The 26,695-nt window shown below is 51.2% G+C and overlaps 9 protein-coding genes across 9 annotated transcripts, besides 2 other annotated features; 5 read left to right on the forward strand and 4 right to left on the reverse strand.

Moving 5' to 3' along the window:
* Window positions 1-78: 78 nt before the first annotated feature.
* Window positions 79-1,216, forward strand: NFIA_103320 (HpcH/HpaI aldolase/citrate lyase family protein; the record flags this gene model as incomplete). The annotated part of the gene is made up of 3 exons (XM_001266740.1): window positions 79-118; window positions 230-450; window positions 506-1,216. 3 exons carry the CDS (start codon window positions 79-81, stop codon window positions 1,214-1,216), a joined length of 972 nt encoding a protein of 323 aa, XP_001266741.1.
* Window positions 1,217-1,637: 421 nt separating this feature from the next.
* Window positions 1,638-3,949, reverse strand: NFIA_103330 (CCCH zinc finger and SMR domain protein; the record flags this gene model as incomplete). The annotated part of the gene is made up of 3 exons (XM_001266741.1): window positions 1,638-2,208; window positions 2,262-2,966; window positions 3,024-3,949. The coding sequence occupies 3 exons, from the start codon at window positions 3,947-3,949 to the stop codon at window positions 1,638-1,640; spliced, it is 2,202 nt and encodes a 733-aa protein (XP_001266742.1).
* A 1,532-nt stretch (window positions 3,950-5,481) lies between these two features.
* Window positions 5,482-6,870, forward strand: NFIA_103340 (TVP38/TMEM64 family protein; the record flags this gene model as incomplete). The annotated part of the gene is made up of 3 exons (XM_001266742.1): window positions 5,482-5,951; window positions 6,021-6,440; window positions 6,504-6,870. 3 exons carry the CDS (start codon window positions 5,482-5,484, stop codon window positions 6,868-6,870), a joined length of 1,257 nt encoding a protein of 418 aa, XP_001266743.1.
* Window positions 6,871-7,965: 1,095 nt separating this feature from the next.
* On the forward strand, window positions 7,966-11,211 carry aof2 (putative lysine-specific histone demethylase Aof2; the record flags this gene model as incomplete). The annotated part of the gene is made up of 1 exon (XM_001266743.1): window positions 7,966-11,211. One exon carries the CDS (start codon window positions 7,966-7,968, stop codon window positions 11,209-11,211), a length of 3,246 nt encoding a protein of 1,081 aa, XP_001266744.1.
* Window positions 11,212-11,767: 556 nt separating this feature from the next.
* trr1 (thioredoxin-disulfide reductase TRR1) lies at window positions 11,768-13,035 on the reverse strand (the record flags this gene model as incomplete). The annotated part of the gene is made up of 3 exons (XM_001266744.1): window positions 11,768-11,967; window positions 12,026-12,925; window positions 13,014-13,035. 3 exons carry the CDS (start codon window positions 13,033-13,035, stop codon window positions 11,768-11,770), a joined length of 1,122 nt encoding a protein of 373 aa, XP_001266745.1.
* Window positions 13,036-14,114: 1,079 nt separating this feature from the next.
* Window positions 14,115-18,706, reverse strand: NFIA_103370 (uncharacterized protein; the record flags this gene model as incomplete). The annotated part of the gene is made up of 6 exons (XM_001266745.1): window positions 14,115-15,004; window positions 15,057-15,352; window positions 15,409-15,611; window positions 15,664-15,789; window positions 15,850-17,048; window positions 17,209-18,706. 6 exons carry the CDS (start codon window positions 18,704-18,706, stop codon window positions 14,115-14,117), a joined length of 4,212 nt encoding a protein of 1,403 aa, XP_001266746.1.
* Window positions 14,742-14,965: a microsatellite.
* A 1,554-nt stretch (window positions 18,707-20,260) lies between the features above and the next one.
* Window positions 20,261-20,280: a microsatellite.
* Window positions 20,281-20,459: 179 nt separating this feature from the next.
* kexB (kexin kexB) lies at window positions 20,460-23,057 on the forward strand (the record flags this gene model as incomplete). Its single annotated transcript, XM_001266746.1, has 2 exons — window positions 20,460-22,210; window positions 22,274-23,057. 2 exons carry the CDS (start codon window positions 20,460-20,462, stop codon window positions 23,055-23,057), a joined length of 2,535 nt encoding a protein of 844 aa, XP_001266747.1.
* Window positions 23,058-23,576: 519 nt separating this feature from the next.
* NFIA_103390 (sorting nexin-4) lies at window positions 23,577-25,169 on the forward strand (the record flags this gene model as incomplete). The annotated part of the gene is made up of 2 exons (XM_001266747.1): window positions 23,577-23,873; window positions 23,973-25,169. 2 exons carry the CDS (start codon window positions 23,577-23,579, stop codon window positions 25,167-25,169), a joined length of 1,494 nt encoding a protein of 497 aa, XP_001266748.1.
* Window positions 25,170-25,432: 263 nt separating this feature from the next.
* NFIA_103400 (uncharacterized protein) lies at window positions 25,433-25,829 on the reverse strand (the record flags this gene model as incomplete). Its single annotated transcript, XM_001266748.1, has 2 exons — window positions 25,433-25,549; window positions 25,599-25,829. The coding sequence occupies 2 exons, from the start codon at window positions 25,827-25,829 to the stop codon at window positions 25,433-25,435; spliced, it is 348 nt and encodes a 115-aa protein (XP_001266749.1).
* Between the last annotated feature and the right edge of the window lie 866 nt (window positions 25,830-26,695).

The following is a 26,695-nucleotide window of genomic DNA, read 5'->3' on the forward strand; positions in this document are numbered from 1 at the left end:
GCTATAAAGGCTCTTAAATAACTCCGCACATATCATCTTGAGACTAATCATATATATACATATATATACCAGACAGCGATGGCGTCGAGGAATACCCTCCGTCGCGCCCTTCTATACAGTACGTTAATCCACAGAACAAGCTCTCCCCGCAGTCGACCATCCCCCCTCTTGGCACATACGAAACGACCCCGATCCTGAGTAACACTCCTGGCTGACGTCTAATTGGCAGTTCCTGGCTCTTCCCAGCGCTTCATTGACAAATCCCGCTCATTGACGGCGGATTGCGTCGCCTATGACCTGGAAGACAGCGTGACTCCGCACAAGAAAGCGGAAGCTCGCTCGCTGGTGCGGAGAGCGCTTGACCAGCCCGCTCCATCTGGCATCCGCGAACGCGCCGTTCGCATCAACTCGGTAGATAGCGGCCTCGCATTGGCAGATCTGACCGAAGTAGTAAGTGAAACCTCACCTCCTCCGAAGTCAATAATCCAGCTAACGAAACGAACAGCTCCAATCCCCCAACCTCAGCACCATCGTCATCCCTAAAGTCAATTCCGCTTCGGATCTCACCTTTGTCACCGATGTCGTCTCCCACACGCTCTCGCAACAGGCACACTCGCAAGATGCAGCCTCACGTCCCCCTATCTCACTTCTGGCCCTGGTTGAGTCGGCTAAATCCCTGACGAATCTGACCCAGATCTGTGCAGCGACACCACTTCTTCAAGGTCTGATTTTCGCGGCGGAGGATTTCGCCCTCGACCTCAGTCTTACCCGTACTCCATCTCTAACAGAATTCTTGTTTGCACGGTCCGCCATCGTGACTGCAGCTCGCGCTGCGAATCTGCCGTCTACAATTGATCTGGTCTGTACAGCCTACAAGTCTACGAAGGGTGATGGGTCACCACCGGCGGCTTTGGAGGAAGAATGCCGCGGAGGAAAGCAGTTGGGATTCAATGGGAAGCAGTGTATTCATCCTTCGCAGGTAGAGACGGCGCAGCGTATTTTTGGTCCGGAGCCGGCCGAGGTCGAATGGGCTGTACGCGTGACGATTGCGGATGAGAAAGCAGCAAAGGCAGGCCGCGGCGCCTGGACTCTGGATGGTAAGATGATTGACATCCCTGTTGCGGAGAAAGCACGCGCGATCGTGAAGAAGGCGGAGGCTTGCGGATTTGATGTGAAGGAATTGCAAGATAAGTGGCAGCATCAAGAGCCCGAATGAATATGCGCTCTGTCCTTCCCGTTACTTACAGGATCTCAGCGGTTTTACTAGGAAGGTTCATCTGATCTCCAATAGCCGATGACAGGATAACGTTAGGGTGTTTGATAAATGTATCTAACTCGTATATACGTCGTAATTGAAGAAGTACCATCGCGATCGAGGCGCGATCAGGCCTGTCCATGGAGCAAGCAACAGTAAACTAGTTAGCACTACGCGCTCTGCATGGAGATGTGCGGGAGAGGAATTAAGCTCATAATTGTGGTCTGCGGGCGATGAGAAGATGAGAATATGGTGGCAGACTTTGCTCTCCCCATGATGGTGAGAAGATCAAGGTGTTGGGATTGAGAGGTCTTTCGAGTCATCTCCTGAGTGCAATAATGGACAACAGCGCATGGTATCCTTCAAAGACAATGACACGCGATTATGAACTCTTCGACTCCAGATCCTCGCGCTTCAACAGTTGAATCTTGCCCATTGTCATTACGGGTTGATTACCATTGCTGTCACCACCCTTCCCATCCTCACCCTCTTCTAGACTTTTGGCAAGTGTCTTGTCATAGCTGGTGGGGTCGATTCCCAGGATGCCACCTACATATCCTCCCCTCTCCCCGGGCACACTAAACTCGCGGTAGAGGTACTTCCACTCGTTGAGCCAAGCCTTGACAGCCTTTCCGATCTTGTCTTTGCCATTCTTCGAGTGATGACCCGTGCCTGTGATGGCGTAGATCACGCGTCGTCCCTCACGAGCATGCTTCAGAAGGATCTTCTCTAAATATTCGATTGCCTCTTCAGGGTGCAGGCCATGAAGGTCGACGTAAAGTTCTTCGGACGACTCATCCAAACCGGCACTAAGAAGGTGCTTGTTCCGCTCTTCGTACAATTGCCGTGCCGCTTCGCGGTGGCACTTACGCATCGCTTCGTTTTCTGCCTGGCCTCGAAGAGACAAAGCTTTGGCGGCTCTAGCGTCGTTCCGGTTCCAGGCTTGAGCAGCGCTGAGAGATATGTTAGTCTGCGCAATTTATCACGGCTACCTCAGTCCCCTTACCTTTGAAGAAATTTGTTTCTCACTGTACCGTGGCGGATAGCCTCCGTACGGTATTTGATATACTGCTGGTTGGCTCGGGAACCAGTCTCAAGCCAAGGAATATTCTGCGGAGCTGGGATAGACTGCGCAGCAGCACTGTTTTCGCGGCTTTTGGTCCCTTCCCTGCTATTCTTGGACGTGGGTTTGCCTTTGCCAGGAGCAGGGGACGGAGACATACGGACCACATCCGCCAAAGATGTAGGCAAAGTCTCTTTGACGGACCCGGTTTCTCGGTTATTGCGTTTCCCGTGCTTCTTACTAGCATTCTTTGCGCTCACTGCAGCAAGCGAGGGGAATGCATCTGGATCATCTACGGAAAGCGCTGTAGAGTTTAATTCACGATGTTGGTGACGGCTCGTTGGGCGGGAATGTGGACGAGACCCATGGCCGTTGCGTTTCCCTGGCGTGAGCTGCATTGCCTGTGGAGATTTGTTTCCCGCAGAACCTGATAGATGAGGATACTTGCCCAGATAGTGATTCGTCCATTGTTCCCCAACTCCTCCTGCAGACTGCAACGGAGGGAAAGCTTCTGAGGTGTTCTCTACGTTAAATGTTGGACCGCCCTGTTGGTTGCTCTCCCCCACACTGAGATTCGCAATTAGTGCTGAAGGGTCGTGGGAGAAAGGACATCCATCGCCCGCAAGGCAATTGCCCATGATCCAGTACCTTTTGAAGCACGTATCAGTGTGAAGCCCATCCACCATATACGATTCTTTTACTTACTTGCAGACATGATTGGTAAGATCGTGGCTGAACCGACAATCTGCACGAAGGCATTGTCCGGTAGACAGCCAATATTTACAAACAACAGGGCTTCGGTTGTGATTCGGTGACGTGCTTAATCTCGGTTGCTCCATGGTCATAGATTTGCCGACGACGACACGACCATCATCCGACTGACTGAAGCTGCCTCCACTCTGATCCTGCGAGAGAGATGCAATAGTTGCGCCGAGATCATAGCCATTTGCTTCCAACGCAGCCTCAATCTCTTCATTGGATCTTTTATCTCCAAGCACAGTGCGCAAGATATCGTGGGGGCTCATATCGGGAACAAATTCCGGGGCAGTGGCGCTGAGGGCACCGGAGGCGCTCATTGTCCCCACAGAGGAGGTGGTGCTCTGCGCATCGTCTGCCACAAGCCAATCCACATTGCTATCGTTGCCAAAGTCACTGTAAAAGTCCGATACTTGACTCTGGTCCGAGAATTCGTAAGCGTTAAGGTTCGGCGAATGGGGGATAGGTTGCGCAAGGGCTAATCTTGGGGATGGTCGCGGGGAGGTGAATGGTGATACGGTCGATGAAAGAGGTGCGCGAGAGAAGCCTCGTGAGCTTTGGAACCAGGATGAGCCTCCAGGGCTTGTGCCGAGGTTGGAGGGAGGGGATAAAGGTGTAGAGGAGCGTGCCATCTGCCATGGTGCTGGCGAGGTCCGGCGAATCACCGTATGACGAGGAGGGGGAGGAGAAGAGTCGGGTAATGTGCGATTCCGATGTCGCCAAAGGACGTCGAGCACCGCATTCTCCAGCGATGCTCCAGACAAAGATGTGTTCTCCCGTAGGAAACTCTCAACTTTCTCTGCCTGTTCTTCTTCATCAAGAGCTTTGTCCTGAAGGATCTGAAAACAACTGTCAAGAAGGTCGTCTGATATCATCCTGAGTAGATGCTTCGATGAAGCGATAGACGACTAGGTGTGAGCGAAAGAAGCGGAGCGAGGTAAGGCGACGCAATGTTATGAAAATGAGGGGTAAATGTCGTCAAATTCTCGGAGGGCGCTAAGAGCGTATTCGAAACTTGAGATTGAGCAGCCTCTCAGAGATGAAAATCCATTGTTCTCCGAAGATGGAAAAGCGTTGCGAATCACAATCGGTTGGTTGTGGTGTCAGCTAAAGGAGGGGCGTAGACATGCGAAAGGGGGACAGATTGCGGAACACTTGAATATGAAGATCACATCGCATCTGTCAAAGGAAAGAACCCATCAAAGACGATGAACGAGAGGGACAAGAGAATTCAACTGAACGGTATTAAAATGAGAGATCAACGCTTGCACAACAAAGGAAGATATATGAACGAGGATGAGAACAAAAAGAGGAGGGTGGACGAGAGAGATCGGGGAATCGTGGTCAACGGAGCTTAAGCTACTGGATGGAAGGACGGGGACTCAGGCAGGGAATTGACAGCCATAACACCTCAAGCTACTGGCTCCCAACAAGGAATCTAGGCATTCTACGGTGCTAGGTACAGGAATCCTACTATGACGAAGGAATCGCTTTTTCTCTCTTGCGATGGAGAAAAACGTGATTTATTTTTCAGATTCTTTCCTAATCTTTACAAGATCAGCTCCAAAAGGTTCGAGACACTATCTTCACACTTATTTAATGTTGTCCTTAACCACGAAATGAGGTTCGCGGATGTGGGGGAGGATCTGGAACCTCAGGCCCAAAGGCACCAAATTCCTTGGCTCGAGATAACAAAAGGATCGTCAATCAGCGGAGGAGCTGCAATACTTACGACATCTTGATCTACATTACACTTCTGTCCGGGGCGCTCACAGCTGATGTACATCATTGACGATATGCTTGACAGGTATTGTAAACAGAGAGACAAAGACATCACCTAAATGACAGTTCAGTTGCGCCTGAATCAGGTGAAAGTAAACGATGGCTTAGTAACTCACATGTACAGAGTACCGCGTATTACTAGTCAACTACGGAGTAGCGATTAGCTAACTAGATAGAACTGTGTGTACAGTCAGCAGCTGAATCCTCCAACTTCAAATGGCCAACAACATCACGGCGTCAGCCTAGAAATCATCTCACTATGACGGCTAATTTGAAGGGTTAATCAAGTTGGGTAACAACATTACCCTAATATTCGTTCGATTTCAACATCTGATGGGGGTTTCCTAACTCCAGCTCGATTCCTCTGGCACCCCCTGCTTCGCTGCTCATCGAGTATTCAGTTACCTACGTACCTATTTTCTGCACACTTTCGGCGCTCCTTTCCCTAACAGAGCTCCAGAAGGCTCCTATCTTTATGCGCAGTTGATTGCGATCTTGCGATTGGCATATTCTCGAGTGTTGGCTGGCTTGTGTCCATGTTCCTACTCCTCTAAGCGCCGATCGCTGTCATTGCCGATTCACAATCATCGAAAGACAATCCGGATAAGATTCCACGCTTTTGAAGATGCCTGCAGACTATACGTCCACTGCGCGGGCTCTGTCACTTCCAATGTCGCCTGCAGAATCTCTGTCGCCTGCCGAAGAAGATACACAGCCATTATGGAGCCATCTGGCCTCCAGCAGACGCAATACTGCCAGTCCCTCTGCCCGGGAATCAACTGGTCTCCGTGATCAAGTCGTCAATCAAGCCACGAAGATGCTGCGACGAACCAAAAAGACATGGCGGAGACTAACATTCTGGCAGAGAATTGGGGCTATTGGAGCAGCTTTGCTTGCCATCTTGCTAGGATTGGCTTTCATGATCTTCACGGGACAAGTGTTCTTCTGGCTGGGGCCTGTAGCTGAAAAATGGGAACAGTCATGGCTGGCATTTTTCGTCCTGTGGCTGTGCGTTTTCTTCGTTTCTTTCCCACCATTGGTAGGTTGGTCGACATTTGGAACGATAGCTGGTTTCATTTTTGGCATATGGAAAGGGTAGGTTTGATTTATTTTACTATTTGATTTGATCGATTGCTCTAAACCTAGACCTAACACATATCTTAGCTGGATCCTCTATGCCACTGCAACCGTGCTCGGATCCACATGTTCTTTCATCGTGTCGCGGACAATCCTGTCGAAATTTGTGAACCGCATGATGGAACGGGACAAACGATTTGCTGCTCTCGCGTTGACACTCAAGTACGACGGACTTAAACTCTTGTGCATGATTCGCCTATGCCCCCTACCATACTCTGTTTGCAATGGTGCCGTCTCGACGTTTCCGACAGTGCACCCTTTGATGTATGGACTTGCAACTGCTCTCATCACACCCAAGTTGCTTGTCCCGGCTTTCATTGGAAGTAGGATTCGGATTCTCTCCGAGAAAAACGAGGAGATGAGCGCCGGGTCCAAGGCTGTGAATATCTGTAGTATTATCCTTACAATTGGAATTGGTATCTTTACAGGCTGGTATATATACAGGAGGTAAGTCTCCCGGGGCATTGACACTGCCGTGACTCCCCAAGAGGCTAACAAGTATGGTTATAGGACGTTGGCTCGCGCTAAAGAGCTGGAAGCCAAAGAGAGAGCTGATATACGGAGGTCGTTACAAGCCGATCATGCTGCTCACCATCCCCATGGTTCTTTCTCCGAAGACCCAGATGTCAACACCGCTGCCACTACACTCGCTCGCGACGAGGAGGAAAGGATCGGGTTCAACGACTTTGATGATGACAACGTCGATCTTGTTATTGACGACGAGAGCGGCAGCGAGAATTCGCCCAATCTCACCAAAAAGCAGTTCCAGGGACCCTATAGGGACGAATTCACAGACAATGATTCAGACGTTTTCGGGGATGGCGATGGACCTGACAGTCAGATGTTCCGTCTCCATACACACGTGCGATCGGGCTGAGACCCTGAGACCTGTCACGCTGTCCAGGAGTAATTTCTTCACCATGATATACCTAGCTTATGATGTACACACTGTTATTAGCATAGACCTGCCAATTAAAGCCATGTCACGACGTCCTCTCACGCACGTAGTGTCATTGCTGCATAAAGAGAGGATATCAGACACAGTTCAAGAACTCAAGACACTCTAATTTCGCTTGGATCAGACGTAGCAGGTGAACCTTTTCTCAGCCCTAGTTGTGCTCTAAACGGCACATGCAAGGTGATAAGTGCGTTATCGAATCACTGGTGTTACTGGCCTGGGGCTTGCAATGCTCTTTTATGTAAGGAAACGACAAAAAGAATGCTTGCGTAAGTAACATTGTTAGTTCCAGACATGTATCTGATAAACAAACCCAGAGGAGGACTGTGAAATGACCATTCTGAGCCGATTGACGATGTGAAGAAGACAGAGACACTGTAGAATGCGGCTTTCCTTCTTCAGACTGAGAAATACGCTGGGTTCGCCCGAAGCTCCCGTCCAGCACCATCGAGTCTTCCTGCTGAAACCACATTTGCTGTGGGAACACAGAAGCATCGTGCACAGCCTTTGAATCATTATTACCTCCCCGTTAAAGCACGTCCTTCGATGAACTTGTTTGTCTCCATTCAATATCTCTGTAAACTAGATCGAAGGGCGTGCGTTCTGTGATGACCTAAGATCATACTTTCTGTGGACCCGCAGTGTTGTACGATCTATCTCGCCTCAAGGTAAGATGAAACCGAGTACATATGTTCTTGCGATACGAAACATCTTTGTCTTTGTTTAGAATCCTCATGTGAATGATCAGTCTGCTCTGACTATCTCATAGGAATTATCATACTTTGCACTATTCCAAGAACCCTTTCCCTCTATTTCGGCGCCCTCTAAGTGGACCCACCATGGATGGAAATCCTGACATCTAATATCTCCATATTCGTCTTGGAAAGGGAAGGGGTGCTGGCTTTCGACACCTAACAATAATCGGCTTTCATCTGAATCGGTGGAAGTCTATCTGGTTAATATCAAGTTTCAAGTGGTCCCGTCCAATGTCCATCAAACCCCTTGTTAGCGAGGATGGAGACTACCGCATCTATGGGACTGCAGGGTCTGAATGGCCTGTCCTACGATTTATCACAATTTGACCATTACTTATCTCAGGCAACTTCATACGTCAACGGTAACCAACACTTGCAGTATCCATCATTACCGAATGAAGCGATACCTGGAACTGGTGACCGGTCAGAGCCCCCGGCGAAGCGGCTTCGCCGCTCTCCTTCATGCAATGAATTGAATCAATCGAACGGCGAGACATCCAGTTTCGCCGCGATTATCGACCCATCAACAAGGCCTCAAGATGTCAATGGAGTTCTCGATAGAGTCGCTGGTGGATCTGAGAGCACGGATTCTATGACACATGACTCAAATGAGGATACGAGTAATATACTTAGTGGCTCAGCTACATCCGTGTCATTGATGTATGAACCCAGTCAGAAAAACTCAACTCCACCGTCAACTGTCAATAATGTGCCGTCCTCGTCGTCTATTACATCTGACCCTAGAGGGCTCAGTGGCAGTACAGACTATGCCAGATATCGGCCAAGGTCGTCCATACCTTCTAAGCTCACAGCTGCCGTTTACGCTCAGCAGTGTGTTACTGCCGCGTATGCATGCAGACTAAATCCCTACGCTCTACACAAGAAGGAACAGGAAGCATTACAGGATCATCTGTGCCATCTGCATGTCACAGCTTATCTGAATATACGAAACGGAATCCTGCGCCTCTGGACGCGAAACCCAATGGTCAGTGTCACAAAAGATGAGGCTCTAGGCTGCGCCAAAGATTATCGGTGGATGGGATTGGCTTCGTTTGCCTACGAATGGCTTGTACGGAATGGATACATCAACTTTGGTTGCGTTGAAATACCACCGGCTCTAGTTGCCCCTAAAAAAGGAAGACGCAAGGACGGCCCAGTCATTGTTGTAATTGGAGCTGGGATGGCAGGCCTGGGTTGCGCAAGACAATTGGAAGGTCTCTTCAAGCAATATCACGATCCGTTGACATCGCCGCGGGTTGTCGTATTGGAGGGAAGGCGAAGAATCGGAGGCCGTATATATTCTCATCCTCTACGGAGCCTTCAGTCATCGAAGTCAGCCCCAGGATTTGTGCCCAAGGCCGAGATGGGCGCGCAAATCGTCGTCGGTTTCGAGCATGGAAATCCATTAGACCAGATAATTCGGGGCCAGTTGGCGCTACCCTATCACTTGTTACGTGATATATCGACTATCTACGATATTGACGGCTCAGCAGTTGATGAAGTTCAGGACGCTATGGATGAACGGCTGTACATTGATGTTCTTGACCGCTCCGGACTCTACCGTCACAACGCTGTTATTGTACCTACCGCTGAAGGAGACAGGGGATTGATAGACTCCGGCCGCGATTTAACAATGAGCGACGGTCTCACCGTAAGACAATACGAAGAGGCTCGCGCCGCTGGTACCGTTGAACTTTTGTTCCCCAATAAAAAGGTGCGACGAGGCGTGGGCCACAAAACAGCGGACATAAAAGCAACTGTTCCCCCTGTGCCGACCGATCTTGGTCCCGCAGAAGAACAGCCCGCTGCTCTTGCTTGTCAAGCCATGGGATGGAAGCTGAAGGTCGGGGTCTCTCCAACAGCATCTCTGAACCTAGATCCTATTGCCAAAGCTTCAGGGTCGCCAACTCTGGGCGCCGTAATGGACGAGGGGGTCAAACAATATCAACGCATGCTTCCTCTTACACCGAAAGATATGCGCTTGATCAACTGGCATTTTGCAAACCTGGAATACGCGAACGCTACCAATATTGGCAAACTCAGTCTCTCTGGCTGGGACCAAGATCTGGGCAACGAATTCGAAGGCGAGCATTCACAAGTCATAGGCGGCTATCAACAGGTACCCTATGGCTTGTGGTCGTTGCCCACGAAACTTGACGTTCGAACGAACAAGATCGTGAGCAAGATTGCCTATGACTCGACGGGCTCGGGGAAGCGGAAAACTGTGGTTCATTGTGAAGACGGCGAATCGTTCGTTGCAGATAGAGTGGTCTTCACGGGGTCACTTGGTGTCTTGAAGCATGACTCTATAGAATTCTCGCCGCCTCTCCCTGATTGGAAGCGTGGAGCTATAGAAAGGCTCGGGTTCGGGGTCATGAACAAAGTGATACTCGTATTCGAGGAGCCCTTCTGGGATACCGAGAGAGACATGTTTGGGCTGCTACGGGAACCCAAGAATCGAGACAGCATGGTGCAGGAGGACTATGCTGCCAATCGAGGTCGATTCTATCTCTTCTGGAACTGCATGAAAACAACAGGCCTCCCAGTTCTGATCGCTCTGATGGCTGGCGACGCAGCCCATCAGGCGGAGTACACACCTGACGGGGAGATCATTGCAGAGGTGACGAGTCAGCTTCGGAATGTCTTCAAGCACGTTGCAGTACCTGATCCGTTAGAGACCATCATCACGCGGTGGGCAACTGACAGATTCACTCGAGGAAGCTACTCCTACGTAGCTGCGCAGGCGCTGCCGGGCGACTATGACCTGATGGCGAAGCCGATTGGCAACCTACACTTCGCAGGAGAGGCCACATGCGGCACCCACCCGGCCACCGTCCACGGCGCCTATCTCTCCGGTCTGCGAGCTGCGTCAGAGATCATAGAGTCCGTCCTTGGACCTATCGAGATCCCGAACCCCTTAGTTCCCGAAAAGGGCAAGTCAATCGAACTGGGCACACCAGTAGCAACGGGGCAAAAGAAGAAGGAACCACATTTCTCAAACGGTTTCCCCGCCCCCGTTTCCACATCCGCACATCCCACCGACGCATCAGCGCCCGCACGATCAAACAACTCCTTCTCCGGCGACACGGCTCTCCGACAAGCCTACGAACAAGCCATGTGGGCAGCCATCCATGCCGAGCTCGGCCCGCCCGAACCCCGGCCGGCGCGAACAGGCCTCAACCCCTTTCTCCTCTACCAGAAGGACTACTGGGGTAAAGCCCGCGCGCAATGCGACGAAGCCAAACAAGCCACGACCAAGGACCCGAATGCCAAAGCGGCGCGCGACGAAATCCGCCAGGCGTTGGGCCTCATGTGGCGGCAAGCCAGCGAAGAGGAAAAACGGCCGTATATCGAACAGACGGAGGTCAACCGGCAGACCAACACGGAGATCTGGGATCGATGGAAGCAGAATACGAAGGAGTGGGAAAGGAAGTCGCTCGAGGTCAAGAAGCGCTGGTGCGCGGCCAATCCGTTCGAGACGTGGCAGCCGCCGGCGAAGAGGTGATGCTTAGACTCACGTATGAGTACAGTTTATCTTTTTATGTCAGGGGCACACAGGTACGAAGGGGCTGGCGCTGGAAATGTGCTGAATATGGTATTGTTCTTTCTACTAATACTGAGACAGCGTGTTCGCTATGTAACGACAGTAAACTCCCAGACTGCAGACAGGATTGATACTAGTCAGCTTTGCTCAAGCAGTATTATATTGATATCAACTGGGGTTACCCCATGCACAAGACGTAGCGAAATCTAAGTCTGAATTCCAGCTTTGGGATTAACTCTATGTCTATTCTATTCGTAGAAGTAGATTCCCATAAACGATCTCATCTCTGTCGGGAGTGAGTTCCCGCAGATACGGGACAAAAAAAAGTCATTAGAAAAATTGCAATAAACGCTGAAGTCTAGTGGAAAGAACCAACGCGCCCATGAGGGTCATAGAAAGAGGATATATCAAGATGATATGTCGAGACAGACGGACAGGGAGAGTGCACAAGGCGAGGCGAAGCGGCGTGGAGAAGGCGAGAAGGATGCAATGCCGGGATAGCTAAGATGTGTTTCATTTAGAGAAGAGGGTTCGACTTGTATTCTGCAACGGCGCCCTTAGGGTCCTTCTTGACTTCACCGTTGACCTCCTGAGCGGCGGGCTGGACGGTGGAGTTATCGGCGGACTTCTGAGCGGATACGGCGACGGGCTCTTCCTCGGGGCCCTCGGCTTCAGCAATGAACTTTTCGGCCTCGAGAGCAGCAATACAACCGGATCCTGATGAAGGCAGTTAGTATTACAATCAAGCAAAAACTCGAAATCGGTGGTCACAAACCTGCACTGGTGATAGCCTGGCGGTAACGCTTGTCCTGCACATCACCACAAGCAAACACACCCTCGCGGCTGGTATAGCTGGTGCCTGGCTTGGTGATGATGTATCCATCCTCATCGAGGTCGATCTGACCCTTAACGAGGGCGGTGGCGGGGTCGTGACCAACAGCATAGAAGAGACCGTTGGCGTCGACAACCTCCTCCTCGCCGGTAACGGTGTTCTTGACTCTCAAGTGAGTCATCAGGCCGTTGGGCTTCTTCTCTCCCAGCACCTCAGTGGCAACGGTGTTGAAGCGAACGGTCACCTTGGGGTGAGCCAGCAGACGGTTGGCCATCGCCTTGCTGGCGCGAAGTTTGTCACGACGGACAAGCACGGTGACGCTGCTGCCGTACTTGGCCAGGAACATGGCCTCTTCGGCAGCCGAGTCACCCCCACCGATCACGTACAGGGGCTTGTTGCGGAAAATAGGCACCGCACCATCACAGACGGCGCAGGCGCTGATTCCATTCTGCCAGTAGGTCTCTTCGCCGGGCAAGTTGAGACGACGAGCATTGGCGCCGGTAGCAATGATGACGGCATCCGCAGTACAAGCGGGCTCCTTATCAGGGCCATCGTTCCATTCTGTCCATAGCTTGAAAGGTTTCGAGGACAGATCGACTCTGGAGATAGTCTCAGTGATCACCTCTGTGCCGAACCGGATGGACTGCTTGCGCATGTTCTCCATGAGCTCCGCGCCACCAATGCCATCGGGGAACCCGGGGAAGTTCTCGATGTCGGTGGTAGTGGTGAGCTGGCCGCCAGCGGCCGTTCCATTGGCCAGCATACCCTCATAGAGAACAGGTTTGAGTTCCGCTCTCGAAAGATAGATAGCTGCGGTGTGGGCAGCGGGGCCGGAGCCGATAACTATTAAAGGACACCACGTCAGCAAAGGGTACAACCAACAAAGCAGACAATCAAAGATCTTTGTGCTGCAGGAGGGGTAGATACTTACTGACAACTTTCGTGTGCACCATTCTGGACGTGGAGGTTGAATTGACGCGCAACGGCGTCGATAGCGAATTTGATAGAACCGAGGTAGGCGGAGAGGACTTTTGATGTAATGAGGACGCAGCAGCGGCAGTCAGTCCAAGAGAGGATCGCAGAGAAGAGGAAATCCGACGAAAGGCGAAGGAAAACAGTTTGACGGTTTTTGTGAGGACTAAAGGGAAAAGAGTTTATCGGGGAAAGGGGGGCAAAAAAGGAGGTCTTAGTCAACTCAAAATCAGGAATTGATCGGGGGGTGAAGAAAGAGAACGAAGAATAAATGGCGAAAGGAAGAAGAGGGGCTCAAGTACGTATCAAAATCTGGTCTGGTTCGGTATTAGTGATGGTGATTCTCATGCGGTTGGTTATGCAGTTCTTTTATGGTGGGGATGGAACAAAAAAGTGGATCGACGGATTTGATTGATAATGAATGATGTGATCCAAGCACGAACGGCAAAGGATGAGATCAGTTAATAACACAGGAATACGTACTTAACTGAGAGAAGCTTGCTTTCGGTAATTACTCGCAAGACACTTGTTGATAATCTCTCTCTCTCGGCGACCGAAATTCTGCCCTGCATGAGATCATCCAGAGCGTCGATTCTTAGGAATCAATCCCCGGCGAGACCCGTCACGTGCCCATGCTTAGCAAGCGATACTGGCCGAGACCTTTCTCGCCATCACAATCAACCACCATCAGGTATTGCAGGAAGAATACTGCTACAGCCTAAGAGGTACATGGCTGATGTATCGATCGACTATCTGATAACCGATTCCCATTTTCTGTCTCATCTTCTGTCTCACAAGGTCATTCGTGCACATACAGAGTTGCTAACTCGGCTTCTCGAAGCATCTGGATATCTGATCCGATCCACCTCATTACCTAAGCATGTCTTCATAACTGCATGGGTGATAACATGGAGCCTCGATTATCATCAAATGAAGACCTCCAAGACCTTGCGTGGGACAATCAATTATGTACAACATAACAAGTTTAGGGAGCACATGTCAAGCGTGAAAAATTCATAAGGCATTCAATCGTTAAGAATCATGAAAGGTCATCGTAAGTTCATACCAATCGTCCAAACCACTTCTTCTTCCGCTTCATAGTCTCCTCCGGCCAATCATTGACGGACCCTGGTACTGGTGCATGGGCTGGTGCATGCCCCATGTGGCCCATTTTCTCCGGCAGCCTCTCACCAGGCTCATCGAGATCACTTCCCGCATAGCCTTCTTCATAGTCAGGGTCATCGTCGTAATCAGTATCCTCCACATCACCAGGGACATCCTTGGCGAAGTCACGCTCTTTCTTACGCCCTACAGCCAACCATTTCTTCCAACCTTTGGCAACTGGGTTTGCTGGGGGATCGTATTCAGTGCCTTCATAACGCAGCATGGGCACAAGAAGCTTGTACGGCGTCGTGATACCTGATGGATCTTGTGGGTTGAGCTCCAGGTTGAGCGTGATAGCTAGACCCTTTTCGAGATTGACATATGCGCCTACACCGTCGTCGCCCCTTTTTGCAGCTTTCTTGGCTGCCTTCTGGCTCAAACTCGTAGGGCGGCGGTGGAAGGGACCCGGGCGAAATTCTGGTGCAGGAGCAGGGAAATAGCCGCCTTCGGCCTCTGCTGGAGGAAATGGTCCGTCCATACTCGTACTGCGACCAGGTGCATTTCCAAGGTTAAATTCTTTTGTCGGTGGAGGTCCACGCTGCGAGAGCCGTCGCAGCAAACCGCCCTGAGGTCTGTCACCTCGCCCTAAGGACAGAGTTCTCTGCAGTTTACTCGGACGCGGTTCCTCAGCCGGTGGAGGTCCACGCTGCGAGAGCTGTCGCAGCAAACCACCCTGAGGTCTGTCACCTCGCCCTAAGGACAGAGTTCTCTGCAGTATACCCGGACGCGGCTCCTCAGCCGGTGGAGGGGCCTCTTCGGATTCCGGCGAACCTGGAGGTGTGGAGCCTATCTTCAGTCAGAGAGATTGATATCTCGTAAGGACGGAATATCGGCTCACCGGGTTGATACTCTCGGATTGCGCACCAATTTCGGCGCGGAAGCAAGCGCTTGTTGTTACGCGACTTGTTGTTGACGTCGTGCGTGAAGATGGGGATCATGTCTTCATCTGTGTTCGTGTCCAAGTGGTGAACGTGGTTGCGCTTATTCAGCATGTCCGATACCATTTCGGTTTCTGGCATGTCTGCAATCGCAGACGATATGACATTCGGCATGTATCGGTAATCCTTGTCTTTGGGCAGGTTTAGTTTGGGATTGGAGTAGAATTGTCCAATGGCTGCCAGATGGACATCGCCGCTGGAGCGTCATGTTAGATTCCTGCCAACATTTACTGCCCAGGAGCAGATCCTCACCTCAAGATAGTCACCCGAACGGACTTTTCTGCTGCAAGGTCTTGGAGGTCCTCAAGCAGATAGGTGCGTTCGGCTTTGTGGTGTTTAGCCGTCCAGTGATCGTCGAATATCTCTACCTTGCTGCCGTTCTTGTTTACGAAGCCTCCGAGAAACCCGGCCTTCCCCAGCGATTTGCGACTATTGAGAATGTTTTTGAGCATTGCCTGTTTAAAATGTCAGAGAACCCATGTCACAGTGGGTTTACGGGGTACAGACCATTCTTGGATATGCTACGGGAACGCTCGAGAGCACTATCAGATGCTTGGTTTCTCCACGCACAATCTCCCGGTGGCATCGGTCCCAGATCAAATCACACGTCTGCTCGCTGAGTATCTCGTCACTCTGAGAGATTGGTCAGCATCTACGCTTCTCCTGTCCGCCAGGGAAGCACATTTTTCTTACCAGTCGCTCCGTCCTGCAATCCAACCCCAGAAAAGCTACTTCCTTGCCCATAGACATGAACACGTTTCGACTTCGCTGGTTGATATAGGGTCCCAGCTGCGCACCAAGCAGCCAGCTAGGCTCATCTGCTTCTGTCTCTTCAGTCAAGCTGTGATGCTGGAAGAGCAGATAGTACTTGAACGCTATTCTACCCAGTCCCGAAATCACTGGTGTAGCCATGAACTCGTCCGGATACGACCCGAAACCTTCAATGATGTCGTGATCGTTCCAGATGTTAACCGTTGGGATTTGGGAATTGGCCAGAGAGAAAAGGCCCTGTGAGAACCAAGCTGAGTAGTTCTCGAGGTAGAAGCTCTCTATCTCAGCTCGGAATTCTGGGTCAAATGGCATGTCGTACTTGTCAGTCAGGTTCTTTATCTTGATCCATTCTTGGAATCGGGGCGATTCCACCATGACTTTGTCGTTAAAGATCTGGTCACCGCCCCCAATCATGACGTGGAAAGGGCGAGTCTGATGCTCATTCAATACGTCGCGCCAGAGAGGGTCAGGACCGCAAAATTTGTTGGAATCAACTCCTAGGCTGAAACCATTGCAGCTATAGAACATAATGTTCATAGACTGCCCTCTGGCCGGTACCCAGAATCCCAGGGCCGGTCCGTGGTTCAAGCGGTATGCGATTCGTTGTTGCGTCTCGCCTAGTTCTATTTCAATGTTGAACCTCCAGAATGTCACATCTCGAGCCGAGTCGGCGTACAAGCGCGCTCCGGGAATTTCTTTGTATGCTCCTACTGTTTCTCCGTCCACTGAGTGAAGCCTGTTGGCGGGGATCGACTGCTTGACGCCGTCCCTGCTATAGTCTAGGTTACTGGGGGACATCTCGTAGACTCCATCGTCATTCTCCACGAATGACAAGTCCACTCCTTCCTCGGTATGGTCGATCGGCTTGACATAAAGCGGCCTCCCGTCCCTACCCAGCTTCATGAGACCTGCTGTGGGATCGACGTACTCCGGTGCAAGCTGAGCGCCACTGACTTCGACAGGTGGAGGCGGCAGGAGATCCATCGGCTGCGAAAATAATCTCAGGGTGGGCGGACACTCATAGGAAGAGCGTGAATCTTTGGTAACAATCATAATACTACCTCTCCAAGTCTCCTTGTCGAAAGGGCCATTTGGTCCGTCAATACTGACTCGTTTCAGTCCTGTATAGCGGAGCAGAGGGCCACATTTCAGGAAGATAGGTGGCTGGAAGCTCTTATTCTCTGCATGGATCCCATGGTTAGCGGACCAAAAAGGGAAGTAAAAGTGATTATGGGACAGGATGAATTAAGGAGTCCCCCAGTGCTGTTTAGAACCACTTACCCGTCAGCTTCTGAGCAGGTTTCTGATAAGCGCTCGGGAGAGCTCTGCTCTTCCTGCGATTACTGCCGCCACCTTCCCACCAAGCTTTGCTTCGATCAACGTCGAGAAGTTGGAAGTCGAAGTCCGAGGCACCCAGTCGAGCAACCGGTGCGTTCTTCCATTCCGAAAGTGGAGGAGGCGTTGGCGGTGGCACATTGAACGAAACAGTGTTTCTCTTGGGCTTTGTGTGGGGACCTGATTCGTCCTGGGAAAGATCGTTCAGTACAGCGTTATGTGTATTTGCGATTAGGTGTTCTGGTTGCTGGGAAGCTATGCCTTGTGCATAAGGGCGATTTCCTCCAAGCCCCCTCTGCGGCGGTCGACTCTGTTGGACCCGAGCACCAGTATAGGGTTGCGGGTGTGCCATCTGTGCCACACTTGGCATTGCATGATCTTTCTGTGATGGCCCAGGTACCGCAGAGAAATCTCTCCCATCTCGAGACGTGTTAGGATATCTCGTGGTGTTCAGGGCATGACCTCCGGGTCCGTTTGTCACCGACACGGATCGCCTGGGGACGCTACCGTGATTCAAAATTGGCCCCGCTAAGGGCTTTGAATTGCTAATCTTCGAGGCTTGCATCTCAGGAGCGACCGACAGGGCTGGTGGTCCTGGCTTTTGGGCGCTAGACTTTGCCTGTCCTGGAACTCCCTGCTCACGGGGAATCGTCGCTTCGTGCCCCCGGTGAACAGTGTTCTGGCCAATGCTCTGTTTGGTCTTCTGGCTTCGGTTCTCCTGCTCTCCTTGGCTGGCATCTCGCTGTGAGGCCAATTGCTGAGGCATCCTACTTCCAATTGTGCCTGCGGTTGAGTTGCTGTCTGCAGGCTGCGTGAGAGAGGCATTCCGATTCTCTGCTTCCATCTGTTGACGTGCCAACCTTTCTTTGAGCTTCATCTCGGCTTCCAAGACGCGCGCCCTTTTTTCCTCTTTGCTAATCCCACTCAATGTAACTTCGAGCTTCTGAAGAGGGGACCTATCTGGGGCGAACTCATGCTGCTTATTCGTTGAAGACCGTAACGTGCTAGATCGACTCAGCGGCGATATTTGGTTGACAGAGTCTACCGGCGACGTCGCTTTGGCGTCCTCCATCTGCCTCGCTGATCCCGAGGCAGCAGCTTCTGGGTTGGTCGGACGCCTCATAGGTGCTCCATTTCCATCAATGGAAGGAGGGGTGGATGTGAGATAATCTTCCGGTGGGATTATATTACCCTCTGGGCGGTTCTGAGCTCGTGCAGAAAATGAACTGGAAACCTGTCTTCTCTGTGTTGCAGTAGAATTGCTGCGATAAGGATGCGACGGGCCATGGGAGACCTGAGGATTTCTTGACATGCGCTTGTCATCTTGCAAATAGTCCCTATGGACAGTTCTAATATTATCATCATGATGCTGAGCTTCGTTGGGAGACATTTGAGGCGACATTGAGTCTCTATCGATAGGTCTTCGATAGGCTGCTGTAGCCATTTTGCGACTCGGTTAAAGGCAGGAGCAAGTCTTAAGAATCCGTACTCGAGAGCATGATAATCAAGTGGCTAATCATGAGTGACGATCGTCAGATTCGGTCCGAAGAGTTGTATCAGGGGGGTAGAACGAGTGCCAGTGCTACGAGAACTAAAGACATACCTCGAAAGTCAATTGCCTAAGATTGACCTCTCACTTTAGGATTGCAATCAGGACCGAGAAAATGAATGTGTTGGCAATGATACAGTAGATAGGCGAATCAGTCAAGAATGACCAAATCTATCCTGGACCTGTACGCCTATTCGAAATTAAGTCTGAGCCCCCAGGCTGTGGAATGGCAGGACAAGTTCGGTGCGGGTCGTGATAATGAAGTATACAGATGTGGAGTATACAATGAAAACAATGGGAAATCCTAATGCACTTTACGGAAGGAAGAGAAAAAGAATGAAAGGAAAAGAAGATGACGGAATGATTAAAGTCAAATATGATATGGAGTAATGCACAATAATGTTATTATGTCTCTTGCAAGATTGATCGTGCAGGGCCAGGCAGGTATGGACTTAGATTAAACGTGGTGGCTGGCAACTTGATTTAATCGCCCAGCCCTCTTTCTTTTCTACTGCTTCGCCGCGGGGCTGTTAAACAGTTGGACTACGACCTGGACTTGGACCTGCAGCAGAATCGACCCTGCCAGGCACCACCGATCTTCTATCAAGGGATCCTTGATCCTTTCACTGTGTCTCCAATATTGTCGATCATTGTTCGTGTCCGCAGCACTGCCTTATTTAAGAACGTGCTCAAGATATATCTAATGGGATTCGATAATCCGTATGCCACGCTGCTCTGACAGCTGCCCAATTTTATCCTAACAATAACGATTTTGAGGCAGTCGGAGTATATACGTCAGCTCAATGATGCAAATTGAACCTGAATGTGCCACGGAAAAAGATAGTCTGTGTTCCGCTATAGAAACTCAGGTTACTGCGACTAGGTTAGCTTGGGGGTTGAGTGTTGAGTGTTCTGGTGCCACAATTTTATAGAAGCATCCAAAGCATTCAAGCGTCAAGATGGCATCCCCATATCCAGGAATTCGATGCAGCAGAGCGACAGTGGAGTTAAGGCTGTCGGACACTTAGTCTTTGACAAGGATCGAAGCAATCGGAACGTGGTCTTTCGGACTGGTTAAGACTCGAATGAGTTGTCTATGGAAGTTTATGATAGATTATGGCCCAGACAGGTATTATTCTGCAGAATTAGTAGTATGCGGGTAGCTTTCTTTCATCCAAAATCAATAAGAATTAACACAATCTTTATTTTAGCCTTCTGGAAATCATTTTGGTGGTCGCATAACCGTCTCTTTGTCTAACTCTTCCTTAGCGGTGAAGCCCCTTACTGTCCAAGGTACGGAGTGTTATGGCCCCCAATAGAGAGGTAGATCAGCTTGAATAGGTGACACTTCGTAGTTAAAATAGACTCGAACTCCGCAACTACCATGTTTTCTCAGTCATCGACATTGACAAAGCTGGGGTTTTCATGAAGCAAGAACTGATATTCGAATTCTTCTTCTTCTTCTTCTTATCATTATTGTTACTTGTTAATAACTGACTTGGACTCGGAAGGTCCTCTCTCCGATACCTGATCCTTCAGAGTGGATTTTGTCGGCTTTCCGTTCATGGCAGACAATTCGTTGTCCTTTATTCCGCCTCACTGAGAGGACATTTTCCTTTTGTTCAATAAGGCGTCCTACACATCCAAGATGCGATTTCTGGGGAGTATAGCTCTAGTCTTGAGCTTCATCTCTACAACCTCTGCAAACGTCCAGCCTCGATCTTACGATACCCACGAGTTCTTCGCTCTCCACCTCGACGACCCCGCTTCGCCATCCCATGTCGCTCAGCTCCTGGGAGCTCGCCATGAAGGTCAAATCGGAGAACTCGCAAACCATCACACATTCTCGATACCTCGGGAGAGCAGCTCAGACTTAGATACGTTGCTGGAACGTGCACGTGCTGCGAGGAAGATTCGGCGGCGTTCGAGAGATGATGCCACGTCGCAAGAGCAGCACAATGATGCACTGGGTGGGATCCTCTGGTCACAGAAGCTGGTGCCCAAGAAGCGTTTAGTGAAGCGAGTACCACCGCCCGAGAAGCCTGTGAGAACGTTCGCGACCGGCAAAGAAGACCCAGTAGCTGCCCAGTCTCAGAAGCGAATCGCCTCCACGCTCGGGATTGCGGATCCCATCTTTAATGGACAGTGGCACTTGTTTAATACTGTACAGCTCGGTCATGATCTTAATGTTACTGGGGTATGGATGGAAGGTATAACTGGAAAAGGTGTCACTACGGCGGTGGTCGATGACGGATTGGATATGTACAGCAATGACCTTAAGCCGAACTACTTCCCCGAAGGCTCTTACGACTTCAACGACAACACTCCAGAACCTAGGCCACGACTTAGTGATGACAAGCATGGTACAAGATGCGCTGGTGAGATTGCAGCGGCGCGAAACGACGTTTGTGGAGTTGGCGTTGCATACGACAGCAGGGTTGCTGGGGTCCGGATTCTCTCCAAGGCTATCAACGACGCTGATGAGGCGACGGCCATCAACTTCGCCTATCAGGAAAACGATATTTTCTCGTGCTCTTGGGGTCCTCCCGATGATGGTGCGACCATGGAAGGTCCTGGCATTTTGATCAAGCGGGCCTTTGTCAATGGCGTCCAGAACGGTCGCGGCGGGAAGGGCTCGATATTCGTGTTTGCGGCTGGGAACGGTGCAAGCTTCGAGGATAATTGCAACTTCGACGGCTATACGAATAGCATTTACAGTATCACGGTGGGTGCTATTGACAGGGAAGGGAAACACCCTAGCTATTCCGAGTCTTGCTCTGCACAGTTAGTGGTCGCTTACAGTAGTGGCTCGGGCGACGCAATCCACACCACTGACGTTGGAACTGACAAATGTTACTCTTTTCATGGTGGGACATCGGCGGCAGGACCTTTGGCCGCGGGGACGGTAGCACTGGCTCTCAGCGCTCGTCCGGAGCTAACATGGCGCGATGCGCAATATCTCATGGTGGAAACAGCCGTCCCGATTCATGAAGACGACGGTAGCTGGCAGGTCACCAAGGCTGGAAGGAAGTTCAGTCATGACTGGGGCTATGGCAAAGTCGATGCGTACGCCCTGGTTCAGAAGGCCAAGACCTGGGAGCTGGTGAAGCCGCAAGCCTGGTTCCACTCCCCTTGGCTCCGTGTGCAGCACAAAGTCCCTCAAGGCGACCAGGGTCTAGCCAGTTCGTACGAGGTGACTGAGCAGATGATGAAGAACGCGAACATTGCCAGGTTGGAGCATGTTACTGTGACCATGAATGTCAATCATACACGCCGTGGTGATCTTAGCGTCGAGCTACGCAGTCCGGAAGGCATTGTCAGCCATCTGAGCACCACAAGAAAGTCGGATAATGAAAATGCGGGCTATGTCGACTGGACTTTCATGACTGTTGCTCATTGGTAAGGAGCCTTTCCACTACAGTTGGCGATTCCAGATTTCTAACCACTTTCTTTTCCCTGCAGGGGCGAGTCGGGCGTGGGAAGATGGACTGTAATTGTCAAAGATACCAATGTGAATGAGTTCACCGGAGAGTTCATTGATTGGCGACTGAATCTCTGGGGAGAGGCTATCGACGGCGCCAACCAAAAGCCTCATCCGCTTCCCGATGAGCATGACGATGATCACAGCATCGAGGATGCTATTGTGGCTACCACCAGTGTGGGAACAGGACCTACCAAGACCGGTGCCCCTGACTCCACGGACGACACCATCAATCGTCCTGTAAACGCAAAGCCCATCGAAACTCAGACACCATCACCCGCCGAAACGACCGCAACCGAACTAGCTCCACCCGCCGAGACCAGGCCGGCCGCCACGGCGACATCTTCTCCCACACCTACTGCTGCGTCCGACAGCTTCTTGCCCAGCTTCATGCCCACATTCGGGGCTTCCAAGAGGACGCAGATCTGGATCTATGCCGCCATCGGATCCATTATTGTGTTCTGTATTGGTCTGGGGATCTACTTCCAGGTCCAGCGACGCAAGCGCATTCTCAATAACCCCCGTGACGACTATGATTTCGAAATGATCGAGGACGAGGACGCGCTCCACGGCGGCAATGGGCGTCCGGGTCGCACTCAGCGCCGAGGTGGCGAGCTGTACAATGCCTTTGCAGGAGAAAGCGATGAGGAGGAGCCTTTGTTCAGCGACGAGGATGATGAGCCTTACAGAGACAGGGCTCTAAGTGAGGATCGTCTCCGCGACACCTCAAGCGATGACCGTAGTCTGAGACACGGTGACCACTGATGCATTTATCCTTTTGTTTACTGTGGAAAACCCTTTTTTGATTTTCCTGTTTCCGTACTTAGTAGGCGTTTCGATTCATCTCCAATGCGATTCAGCCTGGTGCCGAATGAAAGATCTGTATATAATCATCTCCTGAAGAACAAGAAGTCAGTCATGAACATAATTTGGAGATAATACATGGCTAGCAGTAATTATAAGATTGACGGTAGTTTTGGCAGATGGAGCAGTAATCATGGATAAACTCGACGGCTGGATGGCTGGATGCTCCTCTAGCCTTGGCCGATGACGCTGTGGTTCTCCAGCTCCCCAGCTGCTCCACCAAGCTGATTGATGGCTCCTCTGCAACTCTCCATCATCAGCTACCACCAACCAGCACCCGATAGGATATATTCCATATTTCTCGTTTGTCATCAGTCTCTCGATACCAATAGTTTCTCAGCTCTTTGTTCATTGGATCCATCAAACAGTGTCAGTGCCAGAACGCCGTAAGCCAAGACACCGCCGGACGGCAGCCCCTCGATGGATCAGCACGACGACTTTGATAGCGTCTCGTGGAGACAGGACCCGGAGAGCGACATCTCTCGGCCCACCACATCAGGGACAGACGCGGATGAGTCGCAAGAATACAATCGTGATACCAATGGCAAGCGGAGGATGAGTTCAGTTCACGAAGACCCGCCTCAGGCCGGGCCGCTGGCGGACGCCGTGGACCTGGCGGGTATCGGGGATGGGGTACTGGAATGTCGAGTCGATTCCCCTTTGAAAGAGAATGATGGAACTAAGGATGCGTACATTTCGTATCTCGTCACTACACATGTGGGTTACTTTTTCCTGATCAGTGGGCCTGTGCCCGTTTGCCGGCTGCCTGGCTGGAGATGCATGCGAATGAAGTATTGACAAGATGATAAAATGCAGACTGATTTCAGGTCTTTTCAGAAGCCGGACTTTGCTGTGCGGAGGCGATTTACCGATTTCTATTTTCTGTACAGGACGCTTTACCGGGAATATCCTGCCTGCGCGGTCCCGCCGCTGCCAGAGAAGCATAAGATGGAGTACGTGACGGGGGATCGGTTCGGGCCGGAGTTCACTTCTCGTCGCGCTTGGTCGTTACATCGGTTCTTGAAGCGCTTGACATTGCACCCTGTCCTTCGTCGAGCTCCGTTGCTCGCTATTTTCCTCGAATCGCCAGACTGGAATGCGCACATGCGACTACACTCTACCCGCACCTCGACGGGTAACTCGGATGGAAGCGGCACGGGGATATTCGACAACTTCACGGACACATTCGTCAATGCATTCACAAAGGTTCACAAGCCAGACCGTCGATTCATCGAGGTCAAGGAGAAGGCCGACAAGCTAGATGAGGATCTCAACCATGTTGAGAAGATCGTTGCCCGAGTAGCGCGTCGGGAGAGCGACCTCGAGACAGACTACAACGATCTTGCGACGCAATTCCGGAGACTTGTGCCTCTCGAGCCCGATGTCGAGGTCCCGCTACAAATCTTCGCGGCATCGGTGGAGGAGACCGCGAGGGGTTTCAAAACGCTCAAAGACCACACGGATCAGAACTATCTGGGCTCTCTACGGGATATGGAAGCATACATTGTCTCCGTCAAAGCCCTCCTCAAGACCCGCGAGCAGAAACAACTCGACTTTGAAGCGCTGGTCGATTATCGGAACAAAGCGGTGGCTGAGCGGGACTCGCTTGCCGCCAACCCATCTTCCTACTACGCCTCTAACCCTTTAACTTCATCGCCTGCCTCATTCATCCGCTCCAAGATGGAAGACATGCGTGGGGTAGACCACGAACAGTCGCGTCGGGAGCGTGTCCGGAAGCTGGAGCTGCGCATCGACGAGCTCACCCGGGAGGTGGAATCAGCCAAGACCACATCAGAGATGTTCGACGAGGAGGTTGTCCGCGAAGTAGCCGACTTTGAACGGATAAAGGCGGTCGAGTTCCGAGATACGCTAGGGGCTCTTGCTGAAAAGCACATCGACTTTTTCCAGGGCGTGATAAATACCTGGGAGAGATTCGTTGCTGAAATGGAAGGGGACCTCGATAACGATCCAGAGACGTCAGAACATGGTCGCGGAGAGGGCGTGGCAGCGTAGAGAGAAAGGGAACTGTGAGGGTACTGGACAGGTCGTTCATTACTTTGTTTACTTCGTTTCTTTACAAGGCAGCGATTCTGGTTACTTGATAATCACCGGAGGGCGTCTTTCCTTGTCTGTTCAATGACAGCTCTTGCGGCGGTATAGTTTGGTAGTCATCAGTCAGTCCCATGCCGTACCCTCAATCAATACATACACATCCAGGTCAAGTCTGCACGCTGGGTAGAAGAACTTTGATATCTTGAGGCTTAATACAACCCCATCTACCAGTCCCGCTTCGACTGAACCTCAGCGCATTCAAAGTCAATCGGGCTCGGATCGCCCTGAGGTTCTAAAATAGCTAGATCCAACGCCCTCGTCGTGCGTCTCCGAGCTCGCTCCTGCAACAACGTCAGTCGCATTGCTCCTTCTCCGGTAGGGATCACTCACCTCTCGGTATACCTGGTTCGGCGTCTTCTCTTTCGCTTTCTCGCCGGCCGTTAACTGAAGGTAGATCTCATGGTCGTATCCCACGGCACTGGGGTTTCCCGCATGGGGCTTGGAATGCGCGCCGGCAAAGTTGGCGCTGAGATGGAGGGTTGGCGGTGCTGAGGCTGTGACCGTAGTGCTGGATTTGGAGGTTGAAGTCGATGTTGACGTTGGCGTTGAAGTTGATGCCATTTGTTGACGGCAGAGGCGTAGTGGATGGTGTCACTACCTCTCTACTGGTGACCTTGATCTTAAGGCCAACTAACTGAATAGAATATTAAGGGAGACGCTAAGAGCAAAGAAGCAATCAACAAGCATAATTGAGTTAGTCGATTGAGGCCTCTAGTTTAACGAAGATCATCTGCCAGTTACAGTAGTCGTTCACGAGATATCGGCGTAATATACCTCTGGCGATGGACCTCATCTCAGCCACCTCCTACGAAGTACTTTTCCCTCTCGACGGGGGGACGGTATTACAGTGCATTGGCAATGCGTCTCGGGCATCTCAGTGGCGATGGGACAGCGTTTCAGTGCTTATTGTCTCCAGACTCTGCAATGATCATTCGGCTGCAGTGGGATTCGTATGAAGGAAGTTGTACGGGTTAGTCCGAAAGCAGACTTTGTCGTGGTGGCGGAGTTGCAGTCTGCCGCAGCACCGCGTCGTGCATTGGGTGTGGCAGTGAATTGATGAAGAAATGATAGGACAGTTAGAGATCATGTCTGGTTATAATGATGCCTATTCGTTGGGGGCTGGCCCATCCGGTGTCGACTAAGGTGATCTCCGCAGGCGGTTGTACTCTCGGATATCCCGATTGAGCATCTAGCATTGGACAGGGTACGGCTGCGAGGGGCTTGTTTGTGGTTGCAGCTGTGTGACAAAGCTATACCTCTCTATCAGTTACCGTTTTGGTCCTGAGGAATTTGCTTGATGGCATGATGCTCATCATCGTCTTATGCTAATAATACCGCATAGGGGAAGGTGTTTGTTGCGTTTGCATCTCCGTCGACCGGCTCAGCGCATCGCCAAAACGAGGTGATCTGATGATCAACTCTCAAAC

This window comes from Aspergillus fischeri, genomic scaffold (genome assembly GCF_000149645.3).
Source record: "Aspergillus fischeri NRRL 181 1099437636245 genomic scaffold, whole genome shotgun sequence".
NCBI classification, from domain to species: domain Eukaryota; kingdom Fungi; phylum Ascomycota; class Eurotiomycetes; order Eurotiales; family Aspergillaceae; genus Aspergillus; species Aspergillus fischeri.